Source organism: Ostrinia furnacalis, unplaced genomic scaffold (assembly GCF_004193835.3).
Source record: "Ostrinia furnacalis isolate ACB-3 unplaced genomic scaffold, ASM419383v2 OfSCF4915, whole genome shotgun sequence".
Classification (NCBI taxonomy): Eukaryota; Metazoa; Arthropoda; class Insecta; order Lepidoptera; family Crambidae; genus Ostrinia; species Ostrinia furnacalis.
In genome coordinates this window covers 397,193-423,482 of record NW_021135154.1, presented here as the reverse complement: position 1 = coordinate 423,482, position 26,290 = coordinate 397,193, and the positions used below count along the sequence as shown (strand labels likewise).

The 26,290-nt window shown below is 35.8% G+C and overlaps 1 protein-coding gene across 1 annotated transcript; it reads left to right on the top strand.

Annotated features, from left to right (window-relative positions):
- The first annotated feature begins 289 nt into the window (after positions 1-289).
- Positions 290-25,892, top strand: LOC114360245 (uncharacterized). The gene is made up of 11 exons (XM_028314863.1): positions 290-431; positions 20,105-20,162; positions 20,874-20,957; positions 21,575-21,863; positions 22,793-22,855; positions 23,261-23,539; positions 23,723-23,791; positions 23,949-24,059; positions 24,767-24,863; positions 25,387-25,436; positions 25,752-25,892. Exons 1-11 carry the CDS (start codon positions 290-292, stop codon positions 25,890-25,892), a joined length of 1,383 nt encoding a protein of 460 aa, XP_028170664.1.
- The last annotated feature ends 398 nt before the right edge of the window (positions 25,893-26,290 follow it).

Here is a 26,290-nt window from a genome sequence, read left to right as displayed (position 1 = left end):
GGATCGCGTAAACTGCCCTTTTGATAGAGAAAGACACTTCAAATCCAGAATAGTATAAATGTGATAAGTATTATATACTCGTAAATTCAATATTAACTTCTCATTCAAACTTTCATCCCCCATTCTTCCACGATATGTGTCGCTTAGCTTATGAGTTATGATCTTCTGTCACTATTTGTCTTTATACTATTTTTTTTTAAACTTTATTCAGTGGTTTATGCTTTAAAAGGCACAGACAGCTATTTTAGCACTTGTAATATTAAGATGGGGATCATAGTACTTGCATACCATGTGCATTGTGCAGCCATGCATAACTGCCTGCAAGGTTGCAAGTCCTAACAGTTTGAACAGCAGATTCTTGTACCACACTGCCAAACATTCCGCGTTTAACGCTGCGAAACTATGCTGCCAGCTTTCCCAGTATGCTGCCGGTAAATCAGGTACAGCGCTGATAAAAATACCTTACGACCTTAACAGTCGATTCCTGTACCGTATAACGAACGCTTTTACCAAAACCAACAATGGATATGTTTTTAAACGGAGTTATTTTTACATCTAAGCATCGTGTGGATGAAAATTTGTGGTATATTTACGTAACAAAATGCGGAAGCTCTTTTTGATACTGTATTTGAAGCTAAATATAAATGCTTAGGTTGATTTAAAAATAGCGTTATTAAAATGTATGAAAATGACAATTTGGTCCTGATTATTTGCTTCCATAACAAAGGTCCTTGATTTAGAATTTAGAGAGAGTATTTGCCTTCGTAATTTTATCGTTAGGATCAAAATCAACAGTCCCTATTATTGCCGGAAGAATCAACCTCCGCCTTTATGGCTCAACGGTTTGAGGTTGACTTTTCCGGCTCAGAGATTTGGAATACCCAATGGGTACTAAGTATTCACACTTAGTACAAAATCATTCTGATTTGTTCCTAGGAAACTGAAGACTTGAATTAAATGAAAAATATGTTTCGGATGAAACGATAATCTTTCTATTTTAATACCTAAGCATATTTCTTTTCCCAAGTTATTGCTTATTGATTTCAATGCCAAAATGTTATTTTTATCTCCTGCAATCAACTACAAACAACACCCACGTTGAAAGTAACCAAAAAACTAGTTACGTGGAAACCAACTGTTATTTTTGTCCGGGAAAATACGCCGAACTATTTCACGATGAAAATTTTGTTACGGTCCCCTTTGAAATTTTTCAACAAGCTATTTTAGTCCAATATGCGGAAGCTGAATTACCCGTTGTAACGCGCCAATGGCCGTACGAAAATGTGTAAACGAAAATTCAAAGGAGTTTCCACCGCAGAATGTGGACGCTGGCTTACTTAACCGGGCTCAAAGGTGCTATCATTGCCAGCAGTAACAAACACTGATAATGTTGTCTAGGGAGGGTTGAATAGCCCATTTAGGTGAAGCCGTCGGCAACGTGACAGTATTCCCAAGAATGTGACCAATAATAGCCTCTTCAAGTCTATATTGATTCTTGTACGCGACTCGCTTTATGAAAGGCCACCTCCCAAGATCACACGAGAAGGTTGAGCGACCTCGTAAATGCTCAATTAAGAAATGAGTACGGGACTATTCCCACCTCTCGTTCCCACCACTGCAACTCCTGTGTAGCCAGGATCTACAGCTTGACCGCCACAAAAACCCAACCAATGAAGGAAATAAGAAATGAGTAGAGAAAATTGTTTACTCCTGTGGTTTGCATACAAATTAGGTAATATCTTTAAATTTTCTATAGTCCTCTCTAGAGACAATACGACACTGATTGATAGTTGGCTGAAATTTAGAATAAAAAGGTTTCAGAGCATATTAATTTTATTGATGTAATAAAAATATTATGTAATTGACTGGCTTTAATTATATAAAAAGCAAAATTATTAAATTGCCGAAACAACGTCGGCTATGCATAGGGTTGAGTTTTATTACAAACTTACTCTCTTGCAGCTTCTAAAGGATAATTCCATTACTAAAATAAATACGTCAATATTGCCCAAGGCTCAGATTTCAGGGAAAAAACCCACTTCAGAATTGAAATAGCCCATCAGATCGTAAGAATTTTTGTTGGATTTTATTTATTTTATAATATAATATTAGTGACAATTATATATTAATTATAAAATAAGTAATTCAATCTGTAAAATATACACTCAACATCAAATAAATCGCACCTCCCGCGACAAGCACTTTCAAACGTATGCATCCCCACTTCCCACTAATATTGGCACCATTTAAAAGCCTAGTTCTAAGCTTCATTTCATTAAAGGAAATGTTTTTACCCCAAAAATGTGTCTTTAGAAGGATCCAGAGTCACTTCTTCAAAAAGGCAGTTACGCTTGAGCCAACTTTTATGGCTATAAAACTGTTAAGTTGGGATTAATCGCTATCCATCTGTTAAAGAGGACACGTGTGATCATTATTTGGTTTTATAATCATAAAATTTGGTCTAATTGATCCCAGAAGTAAGCCCAAAGTGAGGTCTTTTTTCAAGTCACATTTATGGTATATGTTAATCATTTGTTAAGAAATTAAATGTGTTTTTCTTTAAGGATATTTATTGGGCTTTCAACTAAAACCAATATTGTTGGGGCACCATGGTTGTGTCAGAAAAAAATCTTTAAAGTTCGCGTCGCGGAAGGTGCGGTTTATTTGATGTTGAGTATAGTTACACCTTAGAAACTGAAACGTCAATGTATCTAGTATTTAAAATGTTACGTGCTTGACAATTCAATTGCCTATTTTTTGGTCAGCAGCATAATATGCTTTTATGTGATATGCAAACAAAAATATAGACGGATTATACATTGAAGAGGTCCTTTCATCCGTGAGCTAAAGCGTTTGAGAGTAACATTCAAACCCTTTCAGAGCCAGCCGCCATGTTGTGCGGTCGTACAATGGCGAAAAACCAACTTTAGAGCCGCCAAAATGTGGACGTAATTTTGTTTTTATTCAGATTGCTCAATTTTAACCCGTTTTTAGAGATACAGCGTTATTTTTGATGGTTGAAAGTTGTATACTCGTACATACATCTGTTTTTTCTCTATAAGTGGATTTTGTAAATTCTTTAGAGAAAATAAATTTATGTCTTTAACCGTACATACGTAAAACGCATATATTTGATTGCGACATCGCCGTTGTGGCATCTCAACGTTAGACCCATTGGGTCTTATTACAAAAACAAAAACACACGTTAAACATTGGTTTAATAACATTTCCAATGACAATAAATAAATGTTCCACAGGCGTTCAACTTTTTGTTGTAGTATAGGTTACGTAAACCCAAAGATTTTTTAAACAAATGCTAAGACGGATGAAAAAGACTAGCTTTTTTCTACGTAATGGTATAATCGCTCTAGGATTCCTGAAAGTAGGTACCTACGTTAATTTATGATAATTTTCGTAGTGTCGGTTATAAATGACCTACATTTGGCGGTCCACAACTTTGAGTTTGTAACGCAAAATCAACGGACTTTGTGCGGAATTTTCTAAAGAAGTCGCGGTAAATATTTTGTTGTACGACGTAAATTTATTTAACAGTTTTGAACACCATTTAAAATTATTCAAAAGATGCTGCTCGTTATCATAATTTTGTGACTTCTTCAACGAATTTCAATATAAAATTTGTTTATTTATTTCTTTGAATACAGTCTCGTTAGGCACTTTATTAATAAATTCAAAGTAGTGTAAATTATTAAAAACGTACACTCGGGTGTGCGTGTGAATTTTATTTCTACACATTATTGTGTTTATTGTAAACTGTGATACTTATATCACGCATGTATATTATGTGTCTTATGTCGTCTAGTTTGTAAGCAGCAGAATAGATGCGTGTGACTGACGCCCGTATTCACAAACGTTACTATGAGGTATCACAATGAGCGTGAACGCACAGGGTGACACACGAACCAATCACAGAACTCTATTCAACGCTGTGCGTTCGTTTGCTGCTTCACTTAAGCAAGCATCGTTTGTAAATACGGGCGTGATTCTGGTCGAGACAATAAATGCACAGAAATGGCTATACGACTAAAAATTAATATGCGCCGTATGTCCACGACATTAAGATGTAGGTACATTCAAAACATTGCAAAAACCTGAATTTGTCATGAAAACGCCCAAGAGATCCCGAAGATTTATCTAAGAGCCTTTTTCGACAGCAAATAAATACCAAAAAACGAATAATCTCCCCAAATAAAGTTTAAAGGCTATAAATCGTGGGGCGATCAATTTGCATGCTAATAAAGCCTCTGAAAGGCTGGAGCGGACAAGTGAGTGACAGGGGCGAAGTAACTACCCACCGAGCCCTCTAAACGATCCCGGAGGTATTAAGACATTTTTCTTCTCAGCAATTATATTAAATTTACAGCCTCACTTCAAAGCATCCTCTGGCCCTCTTATTAAAAAACCTAAGTCAGGGACGGTGAACCTTTGTAATTACGTATCATTAAACGTATCTTTAAAAAAATATGAAGTCAAAGACGTGTATCAATAAAAGCTACCGTACAGGTCGAGTTACAGCTAGGACCTTACTTTACAGTGGAATTATTCTAGTGAGTGATTTATATCTTTTTATCGCTCACCAGTTGACACCTTGGCCACTATAACGAGTGATAGGACCTGACTCTACAGTGGCGCTAGTGTTGAGGGAAAAATTTTAATATGATAGTTCTCACTCAAAACACTCTATTTAATTTATTACCCGAATGCGCCAAAAGGCAGCGTATGTTTTTACCCGACTACACCAGAAGGAGGGCTATGTCTTTTTATAATGAATTTTGCGATTGTGGTGGCGTGCCTAAATATGCCATTGGTTCGCCTTCCCTGGCCTAAGTGAATAAAAGTTACGTCTCTCATTTGAGGTCAGCCATTGCTCACAATCCCGTTTTTTGCTGGCCAAGATTAATATAGATTAAAAGGAATTCTTTATGATTCATTAACATTTCTTGCAGCTGCTGGATTATGTTAGTTTTGTAAAAATAGAATTACAATACAAAGTAAATTGGACAATTAATTAATGAGAAGACATAGGCATTTGGAATTTTAGCGAATAAAAATGAAAACCAGTCAAATTAATGTGAGTCGGATTCAGGCACTCAAAATTCCCTCGCCGCAGCCTCTTAATTTACTTATTACTTTTTATATTTACAAAATGCCAGAAAGTAAACATATTTTGTCAATTTTGAAAGAAAGAAAGAAAGAAAAAATATTTATTTGGTACTAAATGATACACATTGACATTTAAAAGTAAAATAATACAATTGTTGTACCAAATTGGTCTCTGCTCAGTATGAGGCCATAACGTACTCGGGAGCACGTTACGGCCACTGGTATTCTGCAGAAACCATGAGAGAGGGGCACTTGGCCCACAGCGAATGTTACAATGCGCAATGCTAGCAAAATAAAATAGAATTCAATTTTCATGTGACCACTTTCGAGCAAGCTTAAAAAATAAGGGTTAAAGTGATGTACCGTGTAGCCCATACTCATATTAAAAGCTTATGCTATGCATGTTCATATGAATTTAGCGCTGTAGGTATTAAAAAGTTTTCAATTTTGGCTGAATTTCAGCATCAAGCAGAACCCACTGTAAGTACGTTTGCAGGTAACAATCTTGACTCTCGGCGAGACGTTTCAATTTTCCCTAAGTGCCTATTTTTTCTGAAATAATCGCGGTATTATTTATTTTTATAGCAATCTCCGCTGTTTAAACGCTACTTGGAAGTTTTTTTACTTTGCCCCCGAAAATGAGGGGCCATGATGTAAAAGGTGCTATTAGTCACATTAAATACATATTTTTTGTATTCTGTGTGTTTGTTTTACCTTGTAACCACCTTCATATTGTAAATCAGGGATAAACAAAATTCCATTTTTATTTGGTTTAAAAAATGAGAGAGAACATCAAACTACACACTTTTGTTGTAACTACTACTTATTACTTATACATACCTACTTAAAGTGCACAGTATTTAACTAGATATTACGTCGTCCATTTCTGTAGAGACGCTTGTTTAGGGCCAATATTAAAACCATTAATAGTAACTTAACTAGGTACTTGTAAAATAAAATAAATCCGAACAGATAATTGATTAAATCTCATATTTTAAGAAAAAAATTCAAAGGCAACCGTGAAAGTATTAAAATACTTTAATTTTGATAAAATAGTCGTCAGTTAATTAATTTAACAACTTAAATAAATTACATATTTGATAGTTAGTATTTTAACTTACGAATACTGGCTTACTTACTAAATGGCTGTTATTGACAGACTTACTGTTAAACATTTTATCAGAAAAAAATGCAGTTAACAGCAATGTAAAAAATCTACAAAACCATTCCCTTTCAAATGTTCAACTGTTGCCAGAAGCACACAAAATAATTAATAGTAACACAGTATTTATTATAAATATTAAAGCGCGCATTTAGCCCCAAGCCAGTGCCGAAATTATACCAATTACAGGTACGGAATGTAGGTAATTGGCCCACTGTTTCATGTTTCATAATTAATTTCAACGACATGGAAATGCTTGTTTACTTTTGATAATATGGAAAAGAACATACAATTATCATTCATTTCAATTCGTCGTAATTTTGGGAAGTCGCTATTTGGTAGTGAACAGGTGTTCAAGTTCTTTGTACATTTTTTTGGTAATTTCAGTAATTTAAATTTTTTTGGTAGTGAAATAATAATGCTTGGTATGTATTGTGTTTTCGTATTCATACTACGTTTCAGAAAAATAGAGGTGTGATTCAGATCCCATCCTATTTCTAGTGTGTACCTACTTCATATACCTCTAGAGGTAGCGACTTTCATCTCTGGATTCTTATTGAGTCTATTTTTTCAGTGATACCCTCTACAAGACGTGAAATTTACTCGTTGAATCTGAAATCCATTTTTTATGTAGAGATAAATAACTTTCGTTATAAGAAGATTATAATAAAACATTATACAAGCCACGCGCTCAGGAAAATATTGTGATTACTCATCCGAAACGGCAATTTCGTGAGACATTGTCCTTTGGAGCCGGCGGATATTGCGTGCACCGCCGCCCCGGACGTACGCTGAGGAAATTGACAATGTCAACTTTATGGGGCGTTTACATCACACGATTGTCGCTATTTGATACGCTGACTGATGCTAGCGCCACTAGATTTGTAGAAACGGCGTCACGACTGACCCTAATGTCTCAACGAGTAGATATGTAGAGACGTGTTGGAGGAGGTTGGTTTTTGCGCATTAAAAACGAAATTCGTAGTTGAGAATCGACTGAGACAGAGATTTCGAATTAAAAGTAGGTCCTACCCCTACTCTTGGCCTGAAAATGTTAGTTCAAAAGAAATATTCCAATATTGTCAGAGTTGATTGGTGCACACTATATTAATGAGTGCGCGAAATAGAAGCAATCCAATCAATCCCGTTTTGTTTCCCTCTGGTATTTTTTTGTAGGAGCACAATTGCATGTATTGTATCTTACATTATATGTATGGTAATATGATGACCGATTAGATACTAATTACCATCGTTATAATCTTTATCCACAGGCCACAGTATACTCAGAAGAAATACATTCAACATCAAATAAACCGCACCTTCCGCGACGCGAACTTTAAAGATTTTCTTCTGACACAATCATGGTGCCCCAACAATATTGGTGTTATTTGAAAGCCCAATAAATATCCTTAGAGAAAAACACATTTAATTTCTTAATAAATGATTAACATATACCATAAATGTGACTTGAAAAAAGACCTCACTTTGGGCTCACCTCTGGGATCAAATAGACCTATGGTTATAAAACCAAATAATGATCACATGTGTCCTCTTTAACAGATGGATAGCGATTAATCCCAACTTAACAATTTTATAGCCATAAAAGTTGGCTTAAGCGTAACTACCTACTTTTTGAAGAAGTGACTCTGGATCCTTCTAAAGATACATTTTTGGGGTAAAAACCTTTCCTTTAATGAAATGAAGTTTAGAACTAGGCTTTTAAATGGTGCCAATATTGGTGGGAAGTGGGGATGCATGCATTTGAAAGTGCTTGTCGCGGGAGGTGCGATTTATTTGATGTCGAGTGTATTTGAAGTCTGATCGTGTAAAGCCTTTTCCCTAACGCCGAAAAAACAAGGTGGCTCCGTTTGGACCCTCCCGGAAATGACTCCAATTTGCGGTGTCGCCTATTAGTTGCTTACTTTTTATGGGGACTGCCCTAAACGTACTGGTGATGGATCTGACACGTGGTACAACAGAACTTTTTGCCTTTTCGGAAAATTGTGCCCTTATAACGTCATTTCGTCCTGTCGTCATCATTATCATCATTTCAGCCATAGGACGTCCACAGCTGAACATAGACCTCCCCCAATGACTTCCACATCGCATGGTTGGTATAGCGGCCTGCATCCAGCGCCTTCCTGCTACCTTTATCTTCCTGCCAATTGACTGGAAAATCTTTTGTTAGAGTAATTTTTAAGTTGTCATTCGTTTGTTTCAGCCAAATGACGTCCACTGCTGGACAAAGGCCTCTCCCAAGGATTTCCATAAATCCGGTCCTACGCCGCCCGCATCCTTACATCTCCCGTGACCTAAGGATATCTTTTTGTTTTGTACAAGTAGTTAAGTATAAGTTTTGAAATTATGTACCTATCTTAACATACCTTCGATGTTCTTGACTATTTCTGATTGGTTGACATTAATACAATTACATAATTCTATTAATTATATCAAACGCTTTAATTAAACATTATTGGATTTATTAATAAATTCTTGGTATGAGCGGGTTCGTTAACAAAACGAATCAATTTCTTAATGGCTTCTTAGAAATTTGGAGCTTAGCCCGCTTAACGGATAATGGAATACATTTTGGCAGATTTTTTAAATAAAAGTTAAGTATTGCGGCGTATCATCATTATCATCATTTCAGCCATAGGACGTCCACTGCTAGCGTTTGCAGCGGCCGGTTACGGTTGGTAGCGGCCTGCATCCAGCGCTTTCCTGCTACCTTTATGAGGTCGTCGGTTCACTTTGTGGGTGGATTGGTAAAAAACGATACTATGTGTAAAGGCACAGCTTTGAAAATAAATTAGAAAGTTGTTATAACATTTATAGGAAAGGCACTGATCAACTAATTGTAGGAAACACCAATGGTAATAGGTTACACGGTCTTATTAATATCCACTAAAACTGTCGATGTTAATGATAGTTTAAATATGAACCAACGGTGGGCGTAGTTAAAATTATTTTAAGTTGGTACTTATGGCCTTGCACTGCGTAAAACTTGAGTTCATTCATGAGTGTAGATTTACACTTCATTTATTAATTTATTCACATCGTTTCATAATACGGGCCTCAGAATAGCGGTCGCTCTTTGTGATAAAGAAAAAGTTTTCCAAAACAAATAACGCAAGCGATCTTGACAATAACGCGCAATTAAAAACTTCACAAAACTGAAGCGTAATGTATTAAAATTTATCCCGAAACTTCAAACAGCTCACGTCTAATTTATGTTGAGAAGTCACCGCCCTTACATGCGAAGTTTTAAACGCTAAGTACAAAATATTAAGAGCCCCCGAAAGTTGGAATCGTAAGTGTTATATTATAAATTCTGTCCGAAAACTCCGGTAACCACTCGTAACTTGCTCTAACAAGAACAAATGGTGCCATTAGCCAAATGCCTCAGGTTAATGATTATAAGGAAATTGACGTTTACGTTTCGAGAGTCGTAAGTGGGTGAACGCGACTTGGCTATTTCGGTAGTGTGCCATAGAGCTTACGAGGTGATAGAAGTTGTCTAAGAAATATTTCTTGATCTACATTTAATTGAAAATTGATTGGCTTATACATATACAGGGTGTTAGGTAAATGGGTACCTATATGAGCCGACACTAGCCCATGTTGACATATGCATATAAATGGTATGGTGAAGTCAGAAAATTGATATCATCATTTTAATTGTTTTAATTTTCATACAAATCTGATTTTATAAATTTTATTTTGTAATGAACATTTAAAAAATTTAAATTATGATATCAAATTTCTGGCTTCACCATACCATTTATATGCATATGTCAACATGGGCTAGTGTCGCGTCATATACCCATTTACCTAACACCCTGTATTTAATCATTCCACTGTCAAACATAGGTTTTCCCTAATAAGTGCCCTTTTACTCTGTATTTGGCTTGTCCTATCCAGTTTCTGCCAGCGGACCTCGCAAGTCCTCTCTCTACCTAGCTAAAAGGCGTTCTTACGCTTGTCGATTCGCGGTCTCCACTGAAGAACTTAATATCAAAATCAAAGCATATTTTTTACAGTGTCACAATAATTGCGGCAAGTCCTGTAGCTATTATGGTCTGTGGGAACCGTCAATAAAATAAAATCCGGCTATTATACGGCCGCGCTATAAACCAGCCCGCAGGTGGATTGCGAACGCAGTTTAGGGTTACTGTATATGTATACAATCGTTTCATCTTCGCTTGGCCAGCCAATAACTCAGTCGGTAAATAGCCTTAAATAGAGAAAATTAGCCGTATTTTCATTAATAAGGTTCGTTCGTTTCAGCCAAATGACATCCACTGCTGGACAAAGGCCTCCCCCAAGGATTTCCATAATGACCAGTCCTGTGCTGCCCGCATTCAGGTACTTCCCGCGACCTTCACCAGATCTTCGCACCAAATGAGTTTTAGGAGTGCCAATTTATTGCAAGTGTTGTGTTTAACTCTGTAATTTTTTACATTTGTAATTTTAAAATGAAATAAAATAACCTTACCTTCTTTATTACAAATTCAAATAAGATTCTAATGTAAGACATTTCTCAATTTATTCGTATCATCGAAGACGTACTTACAAGTACCTGATGAATATTTATTTTAATTATTTCCTGTAATACCTTTTGAGTCCTCATCGACAGACATNTTGTAATACAAGTTTATAAAACTGAGTGTGTTTTTGCTTGATTCAGGAATACGATACAGGAATTGATGATGTGTAAAATGTCCAGGGATATATTTAATTAGGATAATAATCTCGTTCTCTACTTTTGATTTCAAACTAACTAGCAGCAATTAATGAAATGTTTTAATCTAGCTAGAGTAGGGTAATTCCAGGATACATGCCCCAGTGGGATAGTTGCCGCGATTTTAAGTACACTATGTTACAAGAAACTTAGCCTAAAGTTATAGTACGTATAATAGAAAGGGACCTCCCCGTACCACTTTTCGCCTCGCAAACCATCAAAGAGTGCGTTCGTTTAGCCAGTGAGAGCAAAAATCTTCCGCGGCCAAACCTTAGCGAGCGTCGAAATAAAATTGGTAAGTATCTTTTAATGGATAATTTTTTTGTCAGCTGTAAAATGAAGCAGATTTTTATATAATTTGATAGACTATCTTATAAATTAGACGGGATAGCTATGTTTAATTCGATTTTTAGTGTTATTATATTTTTTATTAAAAAAGGCACCTATCCTATGCTAGAAGGATAGTTGCCTAATTTTTTTTGGGTATAGATGCCCTTAGGGTCATGTCCCATGCACCTAGGGGCATCTATCCTAACCTGCTCTTTTTGTCACAAGTAGCAAGTAAGAAGANTAATCGATTTATTTTATTTTCAAAATCGATATTTTATTGTCTATGATGGCCGCAGGAACATCACTATACATGGACTCCCAGCAATAAAGTACGGTAATGCCTCGTACAGATTTTATCGGCAAAAATTATGGAACTTGATAGGTTTTAGACCATGCCACGCACCAAAACGTCCGGAAGTTGTAATAGTATTATAGAATAACGTTAAAAGACTTATTTATTTAATTTTTCAATGCTTAAGTGTCCATTAGAACGAAAGGGTGCTTAATGTATTAAAAAAAATAGAAAATAATTATGATGGGTTAATGTTTTTTGGCGGTTTTTTAGGCGGTTTCTGACAATGTCCTTAGCCGTAAATAATGTAGGTGTTGCTCGGAAAATTAATCCTATTTTGCGATATAGAATCACGTTATATTTTAAGCGATTTCGTCAGTATAAAAATAATTTAAATCTATTTTAGTACGTGATAATTTTGTTAAAAGATTTATTCTATTTACTTATTATATGAATTCTTGCTACCTATATTAATCTACATAACAATCACCAACTTCCCTTTTTATCTTATACAAAATATCCTTTCCCTGAGTTGTTTAGATCAGATCGCTTCATAGCAGTAAGACTGCCTGAATTGTACTACGAGTACATAATGCTTCAGAATTTTCAGTTGACATTAATACATACAGTTTACACTTTACAGCAGAAAATAACGTTACCTACTCATGTTGAGAAAGAAAATATTTAGGTATTTATCTATCGCACTACTTAAATCTGACCTATTATACTTCTTTAAAGAGCAACTTTGGTCTCTTGGATAAGTATTTCCTACCAGCAAAAGGCGAACCGTTCAGCCATATCAACGTAACGCAAACCTATTGTCACATTACAGACTGAAAGAGAGTTTTTCCTTATATTTTATTACGGCAATGTCGCTGTAACGGCCATTTTGGAGAGACCGGGGATAAACGCGTCCTCATTAGATGTTCATTACCAACGATAACTCAAATGCTCGGCAAATGTCACCCATTCCGATTAGATCGGGGGTTTATTTTGTTAAATTTCGATATATTATTATTATTATCTGTCTCCCTCATTCATCAATCAGGATGTGGGAAAAAAAAGAAAGAGTTTGTGTATTATTGCTGCTCTGTCTTATAGATGTCTCACATCGAAGTTTTACTCGTACTATTTCTAGTTGAGAATCGACCAGTTCCTAATTTTGTTTCCATATCGCCATGTCCATGAAACATGTCACTAACAAAATAAGAACTTAAAAATATACCTCGTTGTGGATGAAACAAAATGTTTTATGCAAATAAATATTTGAATTTAAATAACCATTCGTGTACCTACCTACTGTCTTTTTTTCCTCTTTTGGAATGTGTCGATCAATTTCGTTTTCGTTCAGTTTCGTAGCGCAAAATATATCGAATGCTTTGCAGATAGCCCCTCAGGTATCTGTCTGTAGCAAAAAATAAAACGTGAAGTAGCAATTGATACGGGAGAAAGCGGGTGTCGAAACCACATTTTGGGCTTCAGTTGTAATAATACCTAGTCGCTTGGGAATTCGTGGCTCACTGCGAATAGTAAATACTCCACTTAAAGGTAGGGTAGACGGAGAATGAGAATAAGTGGCCAGCCAGTAACTATTATTTCATAAAAATGGGCATTTAAGTAAGTGGTCAGTGGTCAATGACACCTTGTATTTTAAAAGTCAAAATTAAAAGTAAGAAAATACATAATTGTGTTATAACTTTGTTCATTTTCGCCTAATAAATTTTCGCAATAAGTCCTTATTAAGGCACACAATTTCTTATATTTTTACCCCATCGGTGCTTTGAAACCAACATTTGGTAGGTGTTAATAATAATATTTTTGATTGATTGATTACGTCTATAAATATTTTTTTGACAAAAAAACTCGTCTTATTTTTTTGTTACGTTTGTAGTTTTGCGTAAGTTACGAAGCGTCAATTAGAAGTCTAGAGTCCATTGAACTCTCTTGAAGTAATTAAAAACCTTTGAGAGTTCAAGTCAACAGGACAAGTTTCTGACTTAAATAAAAATGTCCTTTCCCTTCGAGATGTAAAAAGTCAGTACTAATAATACTTATAAAGGGGTGAAAGTAATTATAGCCTGTACAGATGGCGGCTGAAATTAAAAATTCTAAAGGCTCTTTGTTATAAATATAGGTAAGTATTAGAACTAGTCCAGTCAATGAATGCTTTAACGACGGTGTAGAAAGAAATCCGTGGAACACAATTTCTGACCTCGGGACTTTATTTAGACTAGTTAGGAGGTGAACATAGCAAAAGTCCCCGCCCTTAGCCCTTAAGCCGGCGAGGAGAGGGGGGTTTAAAGGTACCACTTTTCGGTTTTTCGCTTAATCCTCGAAAACTATGCGTCCTAGTGACATGACTACTATGAACCAAAAAAAGCTTATTCAATTTGCTACAGGTGAGAGAGTCAAGTTTTTCTATATCTTGTATAGTTTTCGCAGCATCTGCTCTAGAAGGTCTGTAATATTGGAAATTTTATTTTTGTCTTACATGTTCCTAACAGGAGAAAATCGACTAAATCAACATTTAGCAAACATTCTAGACAAGCGGGAGCATGATAAGCCTAATTCCAGGTAAGGGACTGCACCGTGCGTATATTTAGACGAACCACTTGGAGCCACTTTTGACTCCTCATCACTCAAAAAGTACTGTGCATTAACACTTCAAATTTGGCTCATGTGTTGAGACTTGCAAGATAAACATCAGCTTCAAATTTCATAAATATACCTCAAACGGTTTTTTAGGTATTGACGTTCAAAAATTGACATTTAGGACACTAAAATCTTTCCATCACCTGTGAAATGTTAAAATTTACTGGTTTTTTATTTGTTCCTTTGTATTTACATAACTACCTATTTGGATGCAAAATTTGAACCTTCAAGGTCACCTGGAAGTGGTTAGAATTTGGTCTTATAGGTCAGCCATGTAGATTTTTGGACGTCAATAGCTAAAGAACCGTTTGAGGTATATTTATGAAATTTGAAGCTGATGTTTATCTTGCAAGTCTCAACACATGAGCCAAATTTGAAGTGTTAACGCACAGTACTTTTTGAGTGATGAGGAGTCAAAAGTGGCTCCAAATGGTTAGTCTAAATATACGCACGGTGCAGTCCCCTCCCTGGAACTAGGCTTAACATGCTCCCGCAGGTCTAGAATATTAGCTCAATGCTGATTTAGTCGATTTTCTCCTGATGGGAACATGTAAGACAAAAATAAAATTTCCAATATTACAGACCTTTTCGAGCAAATGTCGCGAAAACTATACAAGATATAGAAAAACTTGACCATCTCACCTGTAGCAAATTCAATAAGCTTTATTTGGTTCATAGTAGTCATGTCACTAGGACGCATAGTTTTCGAGGATTAAGCGAAAAACCGAAAAGTGGTACCTTTAAACCCCCCTCTTCCCGCCGGCTCAAGGGCTAAGGGCGGGGACTTTTGCTATGTTCACCTCCTAACTAGTCTAAATAAAGTCCCGAGGTCAGAAATTGTGTTCCACGGATTTCCATCTATAATGCTTTATTGACTGGACTAAACGTACATAGCTATCATATTGTATTTTCCTATGAAGCGCTCTATAGAGTCTATGCTCTACCTACCTTTTTTTTAGCTGAACTATGTATATTTGTTATTAGTAAACAAAGTAGTTAATGATAATAACGTGTTGTTTTGAATAGTATTTAATAAAGTAGAAAATGTATAATTTTCAGTCATGAGAAATAACACCAGCTGTAAACATACAAATCAACAAAAAAAAAAATTTTCTTAAAAATATTTATTTTTTTACTAGTTGTTACGATTTGAATGGGAAAATAAGGTGTTATTAATGTTTTTTAATTATAAAGCCTTGTGTAGTAATACGTCTAATAAACTATAGGTTAATTATATTCTTTGGTACCGAATACGGCCCGTGACTTCATTTTTTGAGCGTATTCATTATTTAAACTTGTTGTTTTTTCTGATAGATAGCCAATAGAAAATGAACATGCCTCGGTAGCACAAACATGTTTATATTGCCCATTCTCTTAATAGCGGCAAAAATAAAAGGTAATCGTCCCAAAGGTAGTTTGCTTTACCTCATTAACGTTAATAAGATGTCCTTTAAGCCAAAGATATAACTGAATGGACAAAACAATTCCGCAATACAAACCTGAGCAGATGTTAGTTAACCATAGTTAACCTAAAATTAAGTGACAGCTGGGTTTAAACAATGTAATTGAAAGCAACAACGCCCTCTGAATTACAACGCACTCATAGCCTCATAGGAGCGTATATGGGAGTTGACGCCATGGAATTAGATTGTTGGAGACGCCTTTGCTAGTGAAATACGGTATAACAATCTCTGACAAATAGGTAACTATCTGCTACCTTAGTAGTTTAGTTTGTTGAATAATAAATTATTATTACGAGTATTATACTTAAGTGCGAAAGTTTTCTGTCGCTTTTTTGGTTGTCTGTAAAGTTTTCAAGCCTTAACTGCTGAACTATTATTTGATTTAGACCTAGGTTAAACATAAAAGCTTCCTTTTTTTTGTAAAAAAAAAGAATTTTTCATGCAATCCAGTCAAAGTCAGTCAGGCGAATAACTAACATAATACCGAGTAAAGAGAATGTTATTGTTTTAATTTCTGTGCTTATTAATAAACAGTAAATTATAGGATGAAAGTAGTGTATCCTATGATTTCTTATGAAAGTGACTCTAAGTTCTAGTGACTCACGAAGGCGAGTGAGTTTTAGTAATAACAATAGTGTCATGTCATGTAATGTTTATCAAAACTTTTGAAAAACGAACAGTACCGAGCTCACTCGCCTTCGTGAATTGCAACAATATACTTTTGCTAAGACTGCATAGTCTTTTTACGATGAAACCCACTGGGGTGAGAAGTTTTATTCCGTTATTGTCACCCGAATACTGCAGAATCCACGCCATGCTATCCGGGTCCTAATTCATAGCCTTTACGCATCCTTATTTTCTATTTACAGCAACGCAAACTGCAGTTTTCTTAAACTTGGCCGCCAATACACAAACTATTTGTAAAACACCACGTATTCATTACAGCGGGGTAAACTTTTTTGGCGCAATGCCCCGATCTGCCGATTTAAATCTTTGGTAACCGCCATAAAATTAGGGTTTATTTTCGTGCCCATTCCGGCTGGTAATTCCGGTGTTACCGGTAACTCCGGTACCCACATTCGGAAGCAAACAACGGTGTAGCAATATTTGGCGACACGCCACCGTATATTCTTGCCCGCGTCAACGCAAATAGTCGCCAAAGGTCGTTACAGCTTTATGCTTTTGCAGGATTTAAGGTGCCCGTTATGGTCTGTCCCTTACTCCCAATGGTGTGCTTAGAAATGGGAGTTATAAAATGTCGGAGAAAAACTAGGGTAAGTGTTGCCACTTGCATGAAACAAGTTTCGGTCCTCAGGGGTTAGTGAGACGTCATTTTTACGAAATATAGCAAAATTTTAAAAGAAGTCTGTCTTAGTAATGTTTTTTAATTTGTAAATGCAGTTAATTATAACGAGGTACATACAAATCCATTTTGATAGCTTTTATTTAGAGTTATAAAGATATAATACTTACTAAAAACTTTTACTTTATTCTTCTTAGCTATCCATGACATTATGTAGTTTGCGAGTTCATTTTATAATATTAACCACCCTTAACTAAGTAGCTCATTACTTTTTCCTTAAGAGCTAGTTGAGGAAAACTAGTTAAAACACTCTTGCGTCTGTTTTTGACGTAACTTAATTGCTTTGTTTCAGTTTGACTTACTTTCCTCTTCCCAAATGTCTACAAAGTTTTTTTCTAGTCTACAAGTTTCTTCAACTCGTTTGAAAGTTGGAAAAAACTCATTTAGAATTTAAAATTATGTAAACCCCATGTTTGAAATGCTCTTGCATTTTCTTCTGAAGGTATTTGGCATTCAAAACAAGTCATGATTTCGTTCAAACAAAACACGCGTGCAATCAGAAGTTTCTCGAAGGAGTCAAACAAAGATTGCTTCGGGGCGCCCATTGCATAACTACAAAATATTTCTGATAGCAATTTGTACGTTCATATTGCAACTTTGTCACACCGCAATGGCTTTAATTCTACTTGAAATAACGCTATCTTCAATCACATTCAAACAGTCATTAATAGTGGTTAGGATTCTTATTCGCCTTTTGTAACGAATTGATTTTTTAACGTATGCTGATGTCAAGCAAAAATATTGCCGACACTATTCTAAGGATTAAAAGGATTGTGAGCTAGGACTGACATTGAATGGAATGAAAGTGTAAGCACCTTTCAAAGTGATGGCTATTATATCATTTATTTATGAAATCTCTATCAGAGTCATAAGCTATCTGTTTGAAAGCGATTGCGGCTTATGTTAAAGTTAGACAGTAAAGGTGTATGTCTACAGGCCTGCACTGCGACGACTGCTTAGCATTCCAGGATTGCGCTGCGCACAATAAATTCAACTCCACAGAGTCGCGGGCAGTAAATTTTGCGCTTATTTTCCACAAATTATTTCTAAGCGTCTCGCCTGGTGGCTTTCACTTTCAAAATTATAATTTAATTCTGATACTGAGGCAAATTTATCATCTTAAAGAATTAAATAAAAATACCCCGTACATTTTGATCATCACGGGTAGTTATAAGCCTTGAGTTTGTAATAATACTGATAGTGAATATTTCGAAATGTCTAGCCGTAAAGAAACTCCTTAGCAGAACACAAAACTCCCTTTAGCTTAACTACGAAATACCATTGTGTTTGTAGCACCTACGAAACACTTCGTAGGCGCGCGGCTACGACTATCTACAGTGCTACGAAAATACACAGTCCATTTAAACCGTTCTACGATAGATACTACGTGCGAGCATAGTCGTGTTTTAACGGCCGCTCTATGGCCCATTCGTTCGTAGCCGACAAACGTCCATTGTGGAAGATACCAGCCATTATTTCTTTTATTTCATTCCGTGGACCAGCTATGGAATAACAAGGTTCTCTTTTATTTAGAGGCAAACAGCTATCTCCTTTATGACAGTTTTTATTCTTATTGTTATTTACTGTATGCGTTATAATAAATTTCGAAATAAAGCGGATTCACGGGCATTGGGCATCCATACTAATATTATCAATGTGCCGCTTGCCACTGAACTAATTCAGTTGAAATTTGGTATAGAGATAGTACCTATGTGACCCAAGGAAAAACATAGGATTGTTTTTATTCAGGTATTTGAAAGAAGAAAAGCGAAAACCGAATACACGGGGTGAGCCATGGGCAAACGATAGTTTCTTAAGTGGCAAGTTTTGTTAGGTAATTAAATCAAATGGTAAAAATGTTTCTAGGAAATAGTCGAGGTTAACTTTACTCGTATTGTAGCTTCTATATGTGGGTATCTTCTGGAACTATTACAGGCATTTCCATTAACTGTTTACAACCAAAACAGTCTTTGTCTAGTTTCCAATTGCGCTGGCATCCAGTTCGATTGCCGTGAAACTGTTCAGTTGTGGTTAGCATTTATATGATTACATGTTACGTACGAGTGATGTTTTTGATTATGTGTACCTATATGTTTGTAGTTTGTAGATCTGTGTGTAATAACGTTTGTGTTTTGAAGTGCCGACTTAAGTTCAGAAGATGTATTCATATCAGCAAACGATCAAATAAGTGATGTCTTATTTATACAAATCTATTTTTGCTTTTTATCTATTCCTTCAAAACTAAGGTTTGTGATACAATTGTCAAGTCATAATATGCCTACAAAGAACTTCTTATTACATTTTAAAAATATACATTTATGTGTTAAAAAGTTGACACAGATTTTAAGTGAGGAGTTCATTTTTTACAGTTTTTCTACCAGTAAAGTTACATTCACATATTTGCGAAAAGATTTATTTTAATATTAATTACTAGAGTAATCTAGAGTTCAAATTAAAACCGCTTTCAGTCCAAATAATTGGCTCTTTATAAAACTTCATTAAATATATCCGGTTAATCTCACAAACAAACCGGTGGTACGTTGACTTATCGTATTATAGGAAAATAATTAACTGCCCAGATTTCATTACATAAAACAGAAATGAAATTATTACCAGAATGTTTTTTCAGCCATTTGCATTCGCTTTTGTTTGTGTAATATTGCACTGCAGTTTTCTGAATGCTGACAGTTTAAATGGAAAAAGTGAGTACGTTTTGGGACTTTTTGACCGTTTTTGGTGAACGCTGCGGCGCGGTTTTGTTGTCACACACAGCATAAAAACGTACTATCAACGATTTCGGGCTTTATGCCAAAAATATGAAGTTCAAAGATAATTGGAAATATTCAGAATGTTTTGGTAGGTTCGCCTGCTCTAATTTTTATTTGCATTAAAACCTTTTTTAATTCTGATACATTCTGTGTTTTACATTTGTGATTTGGTAGTTTTCCATCTACTAATTTGAGAAAACTTGTTTTTACAGGTAGAGAAGTCGGCGATGGTACCGTACGTGATGATCACACATTTGTGGCCTTGATAGAGTCAGTATTTTTAATTTTTAAGATAGCAAAATTTTAAGTTTTGATCAAATAATCTTCTAAAACTTCAATAACAGTTGTTTCTTCTACAATACTATTTCAATATAATTTCAAACTTCTCTTATAATTTCGTGACCTTTTCATTTGATACTACAACTTAAATGTTGCAGTTGATAAATCGTTTTGGGTCTGTTTTCATAATGTATTTAAATTCAACTGACACCAGTTAAGCTACAAAATCTCGTGAACCAAAAATGTTACCTGGAACATACCAAATGAGCTCTGAAATGCTAACTTTGGCCGTAAATTTCAGGATTACAGCTGATTTTGCTGGCCCATTGTTCGGGGAACTACAAACATTAATATTAAAATTAATTTATACCATTGTTTCAAACGGCCTAGCCACGTCTATAAGTTCGAAGATTTATTAAAAAATAGTTTAATTAATACAAAGATGCTTCAAGTATTAACAGGCGTAAATAAATACAGGATGTTAAGAACCGGACAAATAAATAAATTCCAAACCCACTATCAAACTGAAAACCCAGTTTGATATCGGTTTCAATTTCAAGTAAATGTTGTCGAGTTATACCTACGTGGCCACAACAAACGGACTTAAACGTATCATGACGAATATACGTGCAAATGTCATGACGTCATACTAATTATGCATCTATTCTCGCATGGATATTTAATTATAATAATGGTTTTCAGCATAGTATTTACAGACGGGTCGAAGCGAACATGCACCGGGGCAATTATACACGATAACGTGGTGATTACGGCTGCCCACTGTTTGTAAGTAAATTAAAAGACCCTTCTTAGGCTGGGTTGCACCATCTTACTTTAACTTTGACAAACGTCAAAAATCTGTCAAACTCCATACAAAAAACACCGGTTATCGTCATAGTTACGGTCCAAGTTAGGTGGTGCAACTCAGCCTTACTCTTGTATTATCAATCACACAATAAAACCTAGCAAAACTCAAAAATCATACTTTGTAACAAAGTAGATCTTTAATTACCAGAAAAATATTTTTGTCTTGACGTTTACATTTAATTTTGTTACGTAAAAAGTTCATACAGAACGAAGTACTCCGGTGATAAAAAAAAGTCTCTTATGTCATTCATTGCCTTTCATTTATTACACAAGCCAATAAAAAGACCATTCATGCATTAATTCAACAACCTTTCTCATTTCATTCCATTAAGGTTCAGCCAAACCAACGCGTGCAGCCTGCGTGAGCGATGGCGATGGCGATCAGATGTAGTGTATGAATTATTATTGTAGCGATGAGTTCACATCAACGCGTCCTATCATTGGTTGCAGCGATCTATGCACGAGCAGTGATCGCCATCGCGGATGCGATCTGCACGCGGTAGTTTTTCTAAAGCTTTAGTATCCTGCTCTTTCAGTTGCAAAAAAGGAGATAGCAGTACAAAACCAGAGCTCACAACTTCATTCGTGGTCATAGGAACAAAAAAGATGTTCGATACTGGATACGAGCAATACCTTCCTATCGAGAGGATTCTGAGCCACCCAAAGTTTAGGGGATGGACTGCAGACCTGTCTTTAGTTTATACCTTCGCTGCGATGACGTCAGATAAGCCTGGGAAGATTATTCCATTGGCTGGAGAGAAAATGTCGAATCCAGTTGATTCGAATGTGACGGTCTTCAGCTGGGGCCATTGCAAGGATGAGGATGTAAGTTGATTTGAAATTGATTTTTCATTATTAAGACCCTATTTTTTTACCACAATGTTCTGTACTGTGCTATATTGAATTTATTCTGCGACCCGTTCGTGTACTAGACTTCTATGCCAGATGTCGCGGATTCGGTCCCCGTATAATCAAACATCTCTGTGCATGAACATTGAACATACTCGTACATGTTAAGTATTAAATTACGACATACTATCTGTTAAGTATTTAAATAATAACAAGTNCACATTAGGCGTCTATCCCACTTTTTAGAGGTCCATTAAAATGTTATTTACTCAGAATCGGTATAACTTAAACTAAAATAATTATAGTAATATCATAGACGAAAGACCAAAGTTTACAGATACTAAGGTCAAATTGTTGATAAAAACTTACTGACTGAGTTACAGAGCTGTTTCAAAAAGTGGGGCATCTATCCTGGACTTACCCTATGTTTTATTTTATGTGCTATTAAATAGTGTATTGCCAATCAAGAAGCGTTCCTAGAAATCCTACTAACTGTATGTTTGTTCTTAGAACTCGCTTTTGACAACTACGGCGCCTTGTCCAGAAGATTCAGCGGAGGATTTGAATGTGAGTTTTCATTAAAAATGTGCAAGACTAAATTAATTTTATCATTGCCACTAAAATTTACTGCAAACAGAATTACTCCCATAGTTTGTAACCCCATGTCACTGAACTTATTTATAAAAACTTAACAAAATTATAAAGAAGACACACACATTTATCAACCCGGAAAGATGTCAACACCGTATCGCCTTTCGTTTACGTTACGGTGCGGATAAGTGTGCGTTACAGTACGGAGTTTCATACAAAGAATATTAACCGACTCGAGTTGATACGGTTACGATCCGTTTCCCGGTCGATAAGTGTGCTTCGTCCTTAAGAAACCTCTTTTGATGGTATTTCAGGACCAAGAGCCAATTCGAGTCACCGCTGGCCTGAACTCTAAACGATCCCGAGCTCAAGAAAAGGTAAATATCCATAACAACAATCAAAGTATAATAACCAAGACTTGACAAGTGGCTACTCTCGCCCTTAATCAGAGTGAAAGGGTCAAGATGACTTAAACCACTTCCACCGTTCAATATCTTCTTACAGAATAAATCTTCTAACACTTTTTATTTGTAAACACAAAACTTTATTAATCCCCGATGTACGGTTGACACAATTGGTCACTCCTGTTGCCACATTTCACTTGCCATATTATCATGTCTAGATTGAGAATCTGCAGAATTTAGTTTGCCGATGTTGTAATATTATTAGCCTGTCGTCGGGGTTATAAGTTTGGTGTTACAATGGTTAAGTAATCTAAAGAGCTGGTACCTAGTTACTTTGCAAATGCTAAAAATAAACTAACTTAAAAACTCCTTCTTCAGACACAACCGCCCCAGAACCAACCAGAACAGAAAAAGCAATATCCAGCACCAAAGCAAAACCTGCGCCAACAATTAAGATACAAACCGGTACCTCAAAAAACCCAACAGTCGAGGTACAAAACTGAATCCAGGACAGTACAGAAGGACCTGTTCCACCAATACCCGATACTGCAGCAGAAAGTGAGGAATAAGCAGATTGATGATAGACTTGTAGAGCCGAAGAAAGAGGCTACGGCGAAACGGCTGAGTAGGTATTTGACTTCTAGCGAGGATAATGTGGTAAGTTTGGTAACTTTTTTGTTATGGTTTATTGATATTTTTGGCTGAAATTATAAAAAAAACATTACTATTAGATGAGTCCATAATTAAAAGAAAAAAAATCAGTATCAAGATTTTCTTCCCAATTTGAATATTATGTCCTGCCACATTACTTGTAAATATTTTTACTTATTTATGTTTTAGGAAACAAACCCACGAATTGCGCGAATGGAACTAAAGAATTTAACTTATGAAACCCAAGAGATAATTCGGGTAAGTTGTTATTGTGAATCACTTTAACACGAGTACTTCTATAACATTTAAACTAAAATGTTAACGTAAATAATAGGAGAAAGTAATTTAGGTAACAAAATGGCCCTTGTTGACTGGATTTTAAATTAACATTCAATTTTGCATTTTTTTGAAAAAGGAGGGCGCTGAAAAATACATTCGCGGTCGCCTTGTCACTCGTCCATCTTCAGAACCTATCGACAGCATCAAGACCATGTACAAGAATTGGAGAAGGGTCATGGATAGTCTGGTATAGTCTGCTTCTCAATAATTATGACAAAATAATAAATTATGTTCAAAATAATAAAGAGTTAATACTTCACACGTGATAATTCACACGATAAACAATATATACTATGTAGGTATATAAAATCCACAGACGGTAATTTTATCGCCAAAATCTCTAAGGCTGAGTTACACCACCTTTTTAATCGTAATAATAAAAATAACCGGTGCTTTTTGTATGTAGTTTGACAGATTTTTGACGTTTGGCAAAGTTAAAGTAAGATGGTGCAACTCAGCCTAAGTTTTTCTAGTTACTAGGTTCAATTTCTATCAAGGACAAATTGAATTGTTCTAAAATAGCTAGTTTATTAATGCGTCAATAATACCGATAGAATAACGCAGGGTTGCGGTTATATTCGCTGTCGGCTATAGTTGTGGTCAGCTGTCAAGCTTAATCAAGCCCCTTTGACAACCGCTTGGACTGTTGGTTCGTGTTGTATAATATAAAGCCAGCGTTTGTGGGCTCTAATGTCAATAGGTACCTACTTTACCAGGTGGCTTTAATGCCAGAATTAAACAAATAGTGGATCTTAAGATAGTTTATAAAATTCTGAAACTTATTCTTTTTGGTACCATTCATTAATCAGTTCACGCAACAAATATATTGTTGACTTATTGAATTTTAATTAATTAATAATTCTATAAGTAATTCATATCGTTATTTTCTTTCAGCAAAACAAACTCACCGTCGAAGTCTTCGGCTTTGTCAATATGGCGGCGTGTAAAAAGATTGTTGAAGGATCCAATTTGCCCGCGCATTACGAAATCAGTAAATTATAATATCTATTCTATATACTTGAGGAAAATCCCCGATATCGTACGAAATGTAACAAATTCTTAAATAACATTCGGGCACGTTTACATGAACAGCTTCGAGCGGGGCTTGAAGCGGGGCGAAGAATTGGTATGTAATTTTTCGCTCACAAAAGGCATAGGCGGAATTAAAATGGACTTAGCGCCAAAAAGAGGCTTAGAATATCTATATCTGTATAGTTTGCCATACCTAAATAAATGAACGGTGGGAAAGAACATAAAGTCTCATATCCAAGTGACTTCTTATTTATGGTTATAGTATCAAAGTTCACAACTTTTACGAGTCAAATAATAAGAGGGTTTAACAATTTTAGCGTTTGACATTGCTCATTCGGACAGATGTGTTCTGGAATGTAGACTCTCCTTAAATCATCAAACATTCAGATGTTTGATTTTGCCCGCCTACGCTCAGCTTCCCGCTTCGCTCTAAGCTATGTGTATGAACACGCACTTATTCTATTTTGTTTACTTTATTTTAGAGAACGGCGAAGTTGCTTGTTACTCGAGCGATGAACATTACATAACTGAAGTAAGTCAAAGAAAATGTTTACTTTATTTATGAGTAGTGGAATACAAAACTAAAAACAAAAACAAAAAACACATTAAGAAGATTATTCTTCACTAAGCAAAATATTATTGCATTAATGTGCAGGAATAATGTATGTGTAGAAAACAAAAATGTTGCGTTTAAAATATCTTGGCAAGCTTGTTTTATAAAAAGGTATTTTTGCTAAAGTTTTGCTTACTGGCCAGTACAAGGAAAAATCGTATGCGTCTAAAGCCTTTTCAAAGTGAACTCGTGCTTGATTAATTAACGTAATAATATTAATTCACAACAATCCAGGAAGATTCTGGGGCTCCAGCTATTCGCCACGGTCAGCTGGTGGCGGTGACAGTGGGAGGCGCCGAGTGCGACGGAGACCACGTCGGCGTGGGTGTGAAGATGAGCTGCTACTGCAGCTGGATAGCTGACAACCTGCCGTGAGTATACAGAACCAATCCCATCTCTGGTTCCCATCACTGCAACTTCTTGATACCCATAAAGTTTGGCCTACCTCCAAGGAATACCTAGGAGTAAACGTTGAGTAAGCTCGCAGTATAGCTGTGTCTAGGAACCCGCAACTGTAGTCTGTAAAAAGCATTGGTGACGTTCTCTAGGTTATTTCTTACATTATCAGGTTTTAACTTAGGTATGTCATTAACTGTTAGATAATAATGAAGGCTACTAACAACGCCACTTTTGTTGCGGAGTTCTGGGCTGACACTGTGTAGGTTTGTTTTCGACACGACAAAAAGAACTGTTAACTTTCTGAAGATAAAATTAATAGCCACAGCAGGAAGATGCAGATACCAAAGTTAATATTCAAAAATTAAAATATCCTT

Coding starts and splice junctions, on each gene's coding strand:
- LOC114360245 (XM_028314863.1), top strand. CDS start 290: ATGTGCATTGTGCAGCCATGCATAACTGCCTGCAAGGTTGCAAGTCCT. Junction 20,163..20,873: donor ACATTTGTGGCCTTGATAGA/GTCAGTATTTTT, acceptor AATGGTTTTCAG/CATAGTATTTACAGACGGGT. Junction 20,958..21,574: donor ATTACGGCTGCCCACTGTTT/GTAAGTAAATTA, acceptor CTGCTCTTTCAG/TTGCAAAAAAGGAGATAGCA.